General features: G+C 38.0%; 1 protein-coding gene across 3 annotated transcripts in view; it reads left to right on the top strand.

Annotated features, from left to right (window-relative positions):
* LOC149822681 (C18orf8) overlaps window positions 1-4,174 on the top strand; it is a 65,753-nt gene extending 61,579 nt beyond the window's left edge. For all 3 annotated transcript variants that reach the window (XM_089979982.1, XM_089979981.1, XM_089979983.1), the window contains one exon: window positions 3,904-4,174. In XM_089979982.1, coding sequence (XP_089836108.1) covers window positions 3,904-4,077 — 174 coding nt within the window. In that variant the 3' untranslated portion in view covers window positions 4,078-4,174. The remainder of the gene's footprint in view (window positions 1-3,903) is intronic.
* The last annotated feature ends 8,701 nt before the right edge of the window (window positions 4,175-12,875 follow it).

Raw genomic sequence — 12,875 nt, 5'->3', positions numbered from 1 at the left:
CGCAGTCAGGCCTCTTCTCTAATTTTCTCGGCCAATTGGTTTCTGAAAAGCTGAATAATTCCAACTTCTTAACCTAGAAAAGGCAGATTGTTCCTTTTATAAGGAGCCGGGATCTCTCTGGTCATCTGGATGGATCGGTCTCACCCCCTCCAGAGTTCACTTCGCAGGAAAAGATGGGCGAGAAAGGGGTGCAATCTGTTATTCTTCTCAGAAACCCAAAATATGTTGCTTGGATGAAAATAGATCAAGCGTTAGTGGCATACATCACCTCAACACTCTCAAAGGAAGTTCTTGTAGCCATTCTCGATGATTGTTCAGCCAAAGAGCTATGTGACAAGCTAGTTCAGACATATTCGCAAATCTCTGAAGCGAGAATCATGTTTCTTAAGCGAGAATTTTAGGGGTGAGCAAAAAAACCACGATCCAACCAACCCGGACCGGACCGTACCCAACCGGCTAATTTTGGATCATAACCGGCGGGTATGGTTCGGTTCTTGGTTCTAATTTTTCAAAACCAGCGGGTACCGGTTCGGTTTCCGGTTTTGGGTGAGAACGATCCAACCGGCCCAACCGAACCGGTCCTATATATAATATGAACTTATATTTTTGAAAATGAAATCATTTGCCCGATGGCCCATCTCTTCAGTTCAAAAGAAAAGCAGCCCAAACCAAAATGAAAAAACCCTACCCTCAACTCCTCAACCTTCGCTGCAGCCTCCTTCTGTCAGTCCTCCTCTAGTCTTGAGTCTCAACTAATTCTCCCCGGACTTCGTTTATATGTCATGGTTTATATGTCAAACAGGCTCAAGGCCTTTGTGTAGCTGTGGCCTGATCTTTGTGAAGTTTCAAGATATTATGGTTTATATGTTATGATTTTAGGATGTTCCATTTACAAAAAATGTTCCATTTCAAGATGGTTCAGGATGTTATGTTATAATCCCATTTACAAAAAAGGTAAAACATAACTTCTTTGTAGAAAATTGGGTAAGCATTAAGACCGTAACCAGGATCCAACCGGAACCAAACCGGACCGGTGGTTCGGTTCTTGGTTGGATCCATGAAACGAGCGGCTAGGACTGGGCTTTTAAAAAAAAATAAATAAATAACTGTTTCGGGAGGCTACCGTAACAGTTATTGTTTTTTTTTTTAAAAGCCCAGTCCTAGCCGGCTAGCCCAACCCTGATTCCATATGAAATAGATTTTTATCCATTTTTGTAGCCCAGCCCAGTCCTACCCAGCCCTGACTGCAGCAAATAGTTCGATTTGTCCATATGAAATAGATTTTTATTAATAATTGTAGCCATTTTTTATTTTATGTCAAAAAAAAATTTGGGGACGCTACCCCATAGTAACTGATGGGGTCTACCTAACCAGTGTTGTGAACTTGTGAGAGGCGTACCTGAGGCGTACGCCTCAGAGGCGAAGCGCAGGCTCAACGCCTCGCTTCGCCTCATCGCATTTGTTGTGAGAGGCGTACGCCTCAGTTCCTCTCACAACAAATCTTAGATGACCTCGAGCGAATCGAGAGGTCGCCAGACGTTAGTGGAAGAGAGAGGAACATACCTGAACAGAGACATTGCCAACGTCGATCGATGTCTTCAGATGTCAACAAAGGAGGAGGTTGCCGATCTTCAGAGGTCGTCGATCGTCGGAGGTAGCATATCGTCGGAGGTCGCCGATCGTCGGAGGTCGCAGATCGTCGGAGGTCGCAGATCGTCGGAGGTCGCCGGTGGCCGAAAATGAGAGAGAGAGAGAGAGAGAGAGAGAGAGAGAGAGAGAGAGAGAGAGAGAGAGAGAGAGAGAGAGAGAGAGAGAGAGAGTCGGGTGAAAAAGCAAAACCCTGAGCCTTCGTTCTTAAGTTTTCACGATTTTTTTAAAATGTCCATTTTGCCCTTATTCAGAATTTTTTTTAGTTTCTTGTTTTTCACGTGTCAATTTCGTTTTGAAAAGGGTAAAATTGGTATTTTGTAAACGCGTCCCCCTTTAAAGGGGGACACGTTTTCCTTTAAAGGGAAACGCGTCCCTTTAAAAGAGGGATGCGTCTCCCTTTAAAGAGAAGCGCGTCCCTTTTTAAAGGGGGACGTGCTTCCCTTTAAAGGGGGACACGCTTCTTCTTTTTACGTGCGCTTCCCTGTGCGTTTCATAAGCGCCGCATTTCGCGCTTCCGAAACGCGTCTCGGGGAAGCGCGCTTCCCCTTATGCATATGCGTTTCCGGTAACTCTGGTATTTCTACCACTTTGTCCTTGCTTTCTGGAGTAAGATAGACCAAACCTACCCCCTTCATCTTGAGTTATCTCCCCCTAGACTCCCATTATTCTCCACGTCCTTTGGCTCAAGAAAAGGTATTAGGAAAGTGAAATCACCAATGTCCTTTCCTTTAGGTTCAATCTTGCTGAAATAAGGTGTATCTTTATGAAATACCACATGCCTTGAAATCTATACATGCTTCTTAATTGAGTTATAACACTTATATCCTTTTTGTCTATGAGAAAACCGCAAAAAACAACACTTCACAGTATGTGTGGCCATACAAATTGCATCTTGCCAATATTCTTTAGGTACTCTTCCATCAACCAGTAATGCCCTAGTAGTTTCTAAGATGTCTATTCTTCCTCTCTCCCACACCATTTTGCTTAGATGTGCAGGGACAAGCTCAATTAATGTCTTTGCAAAAGATTTTCAAATATGCCACTATTATACTATCCACCATATTCCAAGCTTTGAAGATCGCTAGAGCAAGGTTTTTTATGTGTTGATGGGCTTTTTTATTTTAGATGTAGTTAGCAAGGGTTGAAAGGATTACAATTTAAAGGAGCTTTATTTTTTGTGAGGATAAATTAGTCATTTTGTTGTATACATCTAATGGTAGCAAACTTATAGGACAATCCCAGGTTAAAAGTTTGGGTGATGTATGAAAAAAATGAGAAGAATTTGCTTGGTGTATTAAGGTGTGTGTGTGTGCGGCACACATGCTGTGTCCTATTCTTGGCCATTCATTTTATGGCCATTTGATTTGTGTTTTTCCAAACCACATTGATGGAGGCCTGCTGTCAACCCCTTTTTCCTCACCTTATTCCCATGCACAAGGGTGGGTGCATGGAAAATTGCTTTTTGGGTGGCGATCAAGTCAGAGCTGATAAGGAGAGGAGTAATGGAGGTGCTGGCCATATGTGCAGTGTCTTCTCTGCCATTTTTCTGCCAGCCCATAAAAAAGGTAACCAGAGAAGCAAATACTTGTCTAGTTTTTCTTGCTATGTTTTGGACATAAGCAAAGGGCTGTGATGGTATGATCTACTACTAGCATCTTCACCACCATTTTTTGCTGGAGAAGAGTGGGGTGATAGGGTCTTTCCGTATTCTCCAAGTTCCACCAGTCACCATGATATTAAGTGATTTATCTTAGTGTTTTGAGAGTTCTAGTTCTGTTCTCTTTTCATGTGGTTGAATAGTGAAAATGTGGTACCACACGATATCGACAGGGTGTTTGGGAACTGTACACGGTGTAATGCAGAAACTTGGAAGTAATTTGTTTGTATCTCAGTTTGTGAATCAAGGTTATATGTCAAATTTAGCAGAACAAGTGGGTTTATGTTGGCTGTGTTACATTATTTTAGACTTAGTTCACCTTGCACAAGTAAAATATCATCAAAGTGATCCTACTTTTGTGATTTTGACTTTCTGCTTTTCCATTTGGTTCATCAAAGATAAAAAATACTATAAAAAATAACCATTTTCCTTCGGCTATTCTCCTCATGCTGTTTGCATACTCTATTGCCTGCTGTGAATTGCTTTTGTGTGGCCATTCTCTCCATGTTCTTACTTTAATCGATTATTTGTGAATTGTTTTAAAATTTATTATGCACCTGTTGCTGGAATGTGAACAAAGGATTAATGTCTTTCAGGTTCAAACAATCAGACCTTCATTGTTTCTTGAAGCTGCAGTTGCCTCTAATGACCCACAACGTTTAGCATCGGTTTTACGTTTTTTCTTGGATTTCAAGCCAGATTTCAAGATCACAAATGATTACATTACTTTTTCCAATATCCTGAATGAAATGAGTTCTGTTCTCAGCTGAGAAGTATTGGTTTTCTGGTCGATAACATAGACAGCTTTCTCCCTGTTGTATAGCTGGAAGCTGGATCTGCATAAAGGCTACCCATATAATGAGGTCTTAAAGAAAAAATCCAGTTAATGTACCTTGATAGTGTGCACTTGGAACTCTCATAACATGTAAAGGTTGACAGAAATGACAGCATTTTCTTTTTTATTTGAAGCCCTTTCCTTTGATCTGTAACTTGCCGAGATTGCTTCTTGCAGTTTTCATGAGAAATTGCTGAGCTGGCTTCCCTTTCCTGCCTTTCCAGGAGTGAAACAAACATCAAACCATCATTGGTGAGAAAGTGTGCTGGCACAATTGGGCTTCAGTTTTTCCCACCACCTTTCGTGTGCAAATCATTCCATACCTCTCCATATGAAAGTATTTTCATGAGAATAATTGCACACCCTCCATTTGGCTCGTTCTGCTTGTTTACTGGCTTTAGTTGAAACCATGGTCACAGATTGCTCTCTGCATGATCTGCTTTTTTGCCGTGTCATATACATGGTCTTCTATAGGGATCCATAGAGGATTGGATTAATTTCACCACTAACTTAGACGTTAAACTCAATAACCTGTCATAACCTATACTCATTAAGTTACATGCAGCTTATAAATCATATTAAATCTCATAATTATATTACATAATTTATTTTAATGAGCCCACCATTCTGGCTCTTAGGATTCCAAATTGTAAGACCCTATGCCCACACTGGATACAATTCTAATCCAACATTTTCTTCCACAAAAAAAATGATCTAATTCACGACAAGATTTTTTCTCACATGAAAACATCAATATTAAGATTTATGTCATTTTAAGCTTAGTCACAAGATATCATCATATTTTTTAAAATCTCACAGTTTTATCAAGAGATTTTCAAAATCTGATATAATCCTGAAAAGAAGATTATACTTTCAAAATATTGTCCATTTTGATCATAGCATATTTTTATCTCCATATTATCATGTTATTAACATGATGGAGTTTATATTTTTATGTTTAATGTTTTATATATTTTACTAGATTTGAATCCTCCTTCTAGCAACATGACCCATCGAATTCGATGACCCCATCCATACGGTTTTTCGAAACCACCGAGTTTCAACGATGGTATTAGAGTCAAATGTTGAATCAACGCGAGCCAAATCAAGAGCCGGACATGGAGATTCTGTACCCCTCCTCTCCCTTCGTTTTGAACTTGGTCAACCCTCACCGGAATCATCAGGTCGTAAGACCTTGCTGGATTAGAAAAAGGGACACGGGGTGGAGTGCATTGGTCAATGTACTTTGACCAAGAAAATTCCCCAGGTCGATTCCTGCAGAAATTGCAGCCTCGGATCGGAAAATAGGGGTTTTTGGGTCCCATTGTTTCTCTTGTGAGAGAGAGTAGACTGGGACACACATGGAGCCTGAGTAGTGGTGGGCCCTGAACCCATCTCTAGTCGTAAAAGGAAATCATAGCACTCGATCTACGTTGTTAGATCAACTCAACGAGGCTTACACTCTCAGGCCACTGATACACCCTTGATTGACCCCAATCGACTGGATCTACCCGAAATAGCCCTCCCTGGATCGATCAGATCGTCACCCCTATTCTCCTCCCATCACCTGATCTTTTACCCCGACTACCCTCTCTTCCTGGCACACCCTCGTCACCGGCGCTGCCGCCCCGACTGACTCCCTTCTCGACATACCTGCTTACTCCCACGCTACCGTGGCTGCCTCCCATCATCCCCGACTTGCCTTTATCGCATGTCTGCTCCTTTTTTTTCTTCTCAGAGAACCTCCATCACCAGAGGTTGAGGATAAGGGGAGAGACCCCTCTCTCCTTTCTCGATCTTTCTTGGTGATGGGCACATCACCAGATATTTGGGACCACACGCCTCTCACAGGACGGTCACCCCCTGCGGCCGTCTGATCTCGACGGCCTTTTTGCTACCAGCGTGTGGGGATTGCAGAGGGGGCAGAGGCCATCCCCGTTGGACGACCTTACCCTGCGACCTGCCGGGCGTTGGTGCCAGAAGTGCAGTGACGAAAGGAGGGCCGTACATGACTTCAGAAGGTCTTCTTCTCGTCAGACAACCGAGCCTTGCCGATCGGCTGAGTCCGACAGATCCTCCGGTGTGAGACGACGATAGCGTGCAAAGGGGGAAATCACATGGATAGTAGCTAAGGTTCATTTTCGAAGGGCGGAGAACCCTTGAGTTCCATTTTATATTTTTTGTATTTTTTTTATTATTATCTGTTAATGTGTTTTTACGCACCTGATCTTTCCTATTAAATAAATGTGCCTTTTGTTTTCGAAGCAGGTTATATGTGGCCCCACACACACACACAAAGACCACCATTAGCCCTACTGCGTGTTTGGGGGTCCCAATGAGTGCTACGTATATAAGCTCATGGGGCTCATATCTCCAATGTTTGTCAGCATTAGTTAGAGTCGGAGTCCGGTGCAGTTGCACAGATTTAAGTACCTTTTTTGTCATTGGTGCAATAAAACGACGATTCTAGAAAAGGAGCGGTTGCAAAGACTTAAATACCCTAGAGATGGTTATTTAAGACTCAGTCCCTGCACTGTAGGATTATCTGAGAAAGGAATCTCCCTGAAGAAGACCATGAACATCAACCCTCCATCTCTCTCCCTTTTCTTTTTGCCTCTGTGCACATCCAGCAGACGATCCTACACTGCTCCATCAACCACCGACTGACCTGCACACTGACTGTAGAATGGTTCAACTTGATGAGTTGTGGAGCCTGATTCAGAGTTTTTTGGCCTTATAGGATGAGGGTCCGAAGACTCCCTCCGACTTAGGTCCCGCTGCACGTTCAACAGGTGGGGGTCCAGGGGGGCAGCGCCCCCTCAGAAGAATTTTTTGGGTCTTGTATAAATTCTTTCTTTTCTTTTCCTCTTGTAACTGTCGAAAAAGAGCAATAAAGTGTTTTGTTTGATCGTTCTTGTTTATTGTTTCCTTCGATTGTTTCTTGATCGTGGTTTTTGTAACACCCTTTCCCACAATTTTTTGTTTTTTTTTTGCTACGCGATTTTCGTAAGTCATTACTCGATTTAGCGGTTTTCCATTTTTTTTCGCTATGCGATTTTCGTAAATCGCTACTTGATTTAACGATTTGTCATTTTTTTTCGCTACGCGATTTCGTAAATCGCTATAAAAATATAGCGATTTACAAAAATCACATAGCGATTTACCATTTATTTTTTTTTCGCTATGCAATTTTCATAAATCGCTACTCGATTTAGCGATTTGTCATTTTTTTTTTGCTACACGATTTTCGTAAATCGCTACTATGTAAATTGTAAATTGCGATGCTGAACTCCGCCCCCTTGAGCACGATCTTTGTCGTGATCAGGTTGTAGTCGCCAGTCGTCTCGATGTCAGTCTTGAGGTTCGTGATGGGGAAGTCGGAGAGGAACGTGCCATTCCTGATGTTGGCGGGGAGGTGGGTCCTATCGGAGAGCAGGACACCGAAAGTCGAGATGAGGACCTCGCGGTGCAAGAACCCGACGAATGCCCGCCAAGACTTGAGTGTGCAAATGCCCGTGTTGAGCAGCGTCAGGGTGGCTTGGAAGGCATGGCCCTGATCGGAAGTATTGCCGACGTAGGGGTAGACAGATTGTACTTTGAAAGACTCCGTTGTAGGTGTACTGGAGGAAGATTTCGTTGTAGGTGTCCCTCGAAGGCGGCGAAGGGACCGCCGTAGTCGGTTGCCCGCTGGACGAGGGCAGCATTCTGGCCACTGCTAGCAAAAAGAGGACGACGATCACCATCAGATCACCGACTCTTTGCCTCCCTTAATTTCTTCTCTCTAGAGAGAGAGAGAGAGAGAGAGAGAGAGAGAGAGAGAGAGAGAGAGAGAGAGAGAGAGAGAGAGAGAGAGAGAGAGAGAGAGAGAGAGAGAGTTTTACAGTGTTTCACGGACAAGGAAGAAGAAGAAGATGATGACGGAAAGTTCAAACGGAAAAGAAAGAGAGCGTTTTAGGTTTGTTTCGTTGTTTGGACTTTGAAGAGTTAACATCATCCTCGACTTTCTGGATGAAGGATATTTTTATCCTTTTTTCGAACCGTCATTTTCCTTTTTTTGAATGAAGGGTATTTTTGTTATTTTCTCGAACCATCGTTTCATGGTGAGAATAGCAAGAAAGGGTACTTAAGTCTTTGCAACGGCATCAGACTCCGATGCTTAGTGATGTCGACATATATGGGAATACGAGCTTCATGTGCTTATATACGTGGCGCTCATTCGGACCTCCGAACACGAACAATGCGTCTTCTGGGGAGAACACACGACACCCTCCCTTTTGTTTTATCAAAGAGAGCTGATTTTTTTTAGAACAACCATTAACTTTCTAAATTTTTGGCAATCACCTAAACTTTTCTTTTTAACTCATAAAGTTTTGAAAATTCTATTTCAGGGTTTTGGTTTGTTGTTTTTACCTAGAACTGCTTTCTGACTTTTCTGATATTGTAGAAAAATGTTTTTTGTTTGTTGAATACCTCGCAGTATTTTATTTTTTAACAAATAAAGGTTTTGATTTATTTTATTTGGATTATGAATTACTTCATGAGTTTTGATATTAGGCTAAAGCTACACCATTGGACATGAACCCAGTAATGATTCGAATGTAATCTACACATGATACATGTAAGTTAGATTCATATTGGCACTATAAGATCTAATAATGTTTTATATAATTATATATTACTTTATTATATATGCTTTATGAGTGGTTATGATTATGTAATAGTTCTGAATAGTTGGATGCTATGTGATTTATGGTTTTGCTTGAGTTATCTAAGCCTTGCATGGAGATTTATTTTTTAATATAGGTCGAGTTGGACTTGATGAAAATATCTTAAGTCAGTTTTGAATATGAACTTATATAAGTTTAATGGATATGAGTATAGTTTTTTTGTTTAGATTCAGATGTTTAGAGGCTTATGGTTTGATTGCTTATTATCATATTTGATAAGATTAAAGCCTTAAAAAATGAATTAACTTATCATGTTTGACATATCCAAATGGTAATGAGAGGGAAAATGATTTTTCTCATTAATTATAAATTTGGTACATATCAAAATTGAATTTGGATATGAGGACTTCAGTTTTATTCCTAATGCACATATTGCTTAATTGCAATGCGGTAGTTGAATTAGAATTTTTTTCACATGTGTTGTTATTTATTTGCATGCAATGATAATTAATCATCATAAATCAAGACTTGTGTGGTTTATTTGTATGAATGCATGAAAAAATATTTTTATGCTTTGGAAACTTTATGCATGGTATACAACATGGTTGTATTCATAATTTGATACTCATATTTATGACTATTTGGATATGGATATATCGATCCAAAATAACCAGGTGATGGTTAACCTTACGAAAGTTAAAGCATGTTGCATGCAATGATGATGCACGTGAATAGTAAAAGTATTGAGTATGGTAAAATTTTTGAAAAGTAGGAGCATATTTGGAGTTTCAGAAACATGAGGCTGATATTTAAAAATTAGAGGCAAAAGATTGGACCATAAATAAAATTTTGCATACTTTGTAATGCCGTCAATATTTAAAAGTCCGCAAGCTTCTCCAATAAGAAATAAACTCCAATTTCCTGCCTTTATGCAATATTTTGAAAAAATCAAATGACATTTTGAAAAAAATCACGAAAAGACCAAAAAGCTTGTTTTTCTTTCAACTTTTTTCAAAATCTCGTGAAAATAACTTTTGTGAAGAAATCTTGCAAAAATATCACGGTATTTTTTAAAATACTGCACGATATCTGCTATGTTTTTGTTTCATTCTCACGTTTTAACAATTTACAAAAAGGCACCTAACATTTGGAATATTTGCAAAAGTACACTCTTATTTTAGACTTTACATACACTTACCCATGTTAAAAAATGAGTTTTCACATAGCCGCTTGCTCACCGTCGACGACAGAAATTGTTATGTGCTGAACATATTTACTTTTTTACCCTTCTTATGCAAGACACCCAAAATAGTGTGGATGGATTTTCACTTGCGCCCACTCAAACCCAAATTCCTTTTTCAAGTTTGAGCGAAACAAACCCCCCATTGCTTCTTTCTAATTCACACAATCATCTTCTTTTTTTTTTTTTTTACTTTTACAATCCAGTGAATTTTCTTCCCCTTTTGTTGCATGTTTGTCTTTGTGAAAGGTTGGAGGGATGCAGAATTAATATCATATAATGGAGATTGACCGGCCACCATTATTTTGTTAAGTAAATAACGTTAACGTGGCCCATGTGGTCAGTAGGGTCCTGTGTCAAGCTGAAGGCCTATGATCGAATACCATTGGGCTAATTGAGACTTGGATGCTTTATCACGGTTGGGTCATGTAAGGTTGGGTGTCAACCCTAAGTTTTACCTTGCATCCATTAAGTGAGGGTTTTTCTTTGTTACCAAAAGGAGACATTAACATGGCTTTAGAGATTAGAGTAGCTGGTGACTGTTAATACAGTCTTCATTGGATTAGTTTAACGGAAAATGACCGTCCTATATGACAAAAAGACACATTTTTCGAAATACTTTATAATTTTCAAAATTCACCTCATGTTCAAATTCACAAATGTTTAACTTTTTAAGAACTATTTTACCCGAGACCTCCTAAAGTTCGTATGATATATTTGTACGCTCTCCGAGTATCACAAACTCTCACTAAAAGGTAGATTCTCATGTTTTTTTTGCATACCTCTCAAAATTCATATAATCATATTTGCGAACTCTTTGTAACTAAAACTTGTTAAAATGTCATAAATATTTCACTAAATTCACGTATATAGTATGAAGTTCGCACACCTAAATCTGTGTACTTTATGTAACTGAACCCTACCATAACTTTGCAAATATTCTACTAAATTTGCATATATAATACCAAGTTCACATAACCATATATGTGAACTTTCTTTAACTGAAACTTATAAAAACTTCATAAATATTTCACTAAATTTGCATATATATAGTACGAAGTTCGTATAACTAAATCTGTAAACTTTTTGTAACTGAAATCTATTGCAACTTTATAAATATTCTACTAAATTTGCATACATAGTACAAAGTTCGCATAACCATATCTATGAACTTCCTGTAATATAAACATGTCAAAACTTCGTAAACTAACTTCACATATATAGCACAAAATGCGCGTAACCAAATCTGCAAACTTTTTTTTAATTGAAACCTGTGGAAACTTCACAAATATTTCACTAAATTTACATATATAGTATAAAGTTTGCATAGCTGAATCTGCAAACTTTCTGCAATTGAAACCTACCATAACTTCACAAATATTATACTAAATTCACATAACCAAATTTGTGAACTTTTTATAACTGAAACTTGTCAAAATTTCATAAATATTTTACTAAATTCACATATACGGTACGAAGTTTGCATAGAACCATGCATATCTTCTTTATAACTGATCCTCAAAGAGATCCTTAAATATGGGACGATCTTTGCAAATATTTGGCATGCAGATTTTTTTAAATTTACGTGCTTGCTGAATAATATATATAATCATTTTTGTTTATTTTATTTTTTTTGTCATTTATTTATGGAAAGAGCCCTAACCATTTTCCTCTAAAACCCTCAACATTTTCCCTCTCTCCTTATGGCGATTCTCATGAATTTTTTTTGCTGCATTTTGACGAAGTTGTGGAATCCTTCACATTGACTTTTCAAGTTAGATCGAAAGGTGAGTTTCATACAAACAATATATATATATATATATATGCATATTATTTTATTTTATTCTAAACTTTTTCCTTTGTTTGTAGATATGAGTATTTAATAACCCAAGTGTATTGGTATTTGGTTTTTGTTGTGGATGTTTTTTTTATGTTTTTTTATATTTTATTTAATATTTTTTACTAGATTTACTATGTTTAGAGTTTTTATATATATATATATATATTTATGTTTGTTTGCTTATCTTTTAGTTAATATCTAGTGTTTTTTTGTTGGTGTAATGAGGCTAGGTTTATTATGCACAAACATTGAATAGGGGGGTTTTGGGGTTATTGCGAGTAGTTAGTTTTTAAAGTGATTGTTGTAGGTTGTTACGTTAATTGAATGTATAAAGTATATATAGATGACCTTTTGTCATATAATATTTTTATTAGATGAATATTTTTGACTTTTATTTATGTCTATGCATCAAAAGTGGTTCATAAAGCAGGCTGACCTAATGTGAAGAGACAAAGAATAAAACACAAGGATGGTATGCCATATAAGTATAACGTATGTGGTGAGATTGACCACAATAGGCAGAAGCATAAATAAAGTATTAATGAGAATCAATGCTTTGTAAAATATGTATTTGTTAAGAGTTGTTTATTAAATTGCTTCTTATGTTTATCTATTTTTTTAATGAACTGCTCAATGCCTTATGTAATCTATTTGTTAAGAGTTGTTTAATAAATTATTTATTTTTCTTTATTTATTATTTTTAATGAATTACTCAAATGTTTTTTTTTCTATTTATATCTTAGGTATTTCACGATGAATATTTATATATATATATAAAGAAAAAATATGACAACAAAAAGAAAACTAAGCCTTCACCCCAAGCTAGGACCCAATTGTAGTGCCTAAGGTATAATAAATGTCCTCGCATAGACAATCAATGCTATTGACATGTATGGATTTATATTCAATTTTAATTGGTGGTGAGAATATGCTAATAAGAAAAAAATGATATACAAGAACCAAAAGAGTTGAAAGAGCATGAACTT

Source organism: Nuphar pumila, chromosome 11 (assembly GCF_984573655.1).
Source record: "Nuphar pumila chromosome 11, dmNupPumi1.hap1.1, whole genome shotgun sequence".
Classification (NCBI taxonomy): Eukaryota; Viridiplantae; Streptophyta; class Magnoliopsida; order Nymphaeales; family Nymphaeaceae; genus Nuphar; species Nuphar pumila.
The sequence above is the reverse complement of the archived record's forward strand: the minus strand, read 5'-3'. Positions and strand labels throughout refer to the sequence as shown.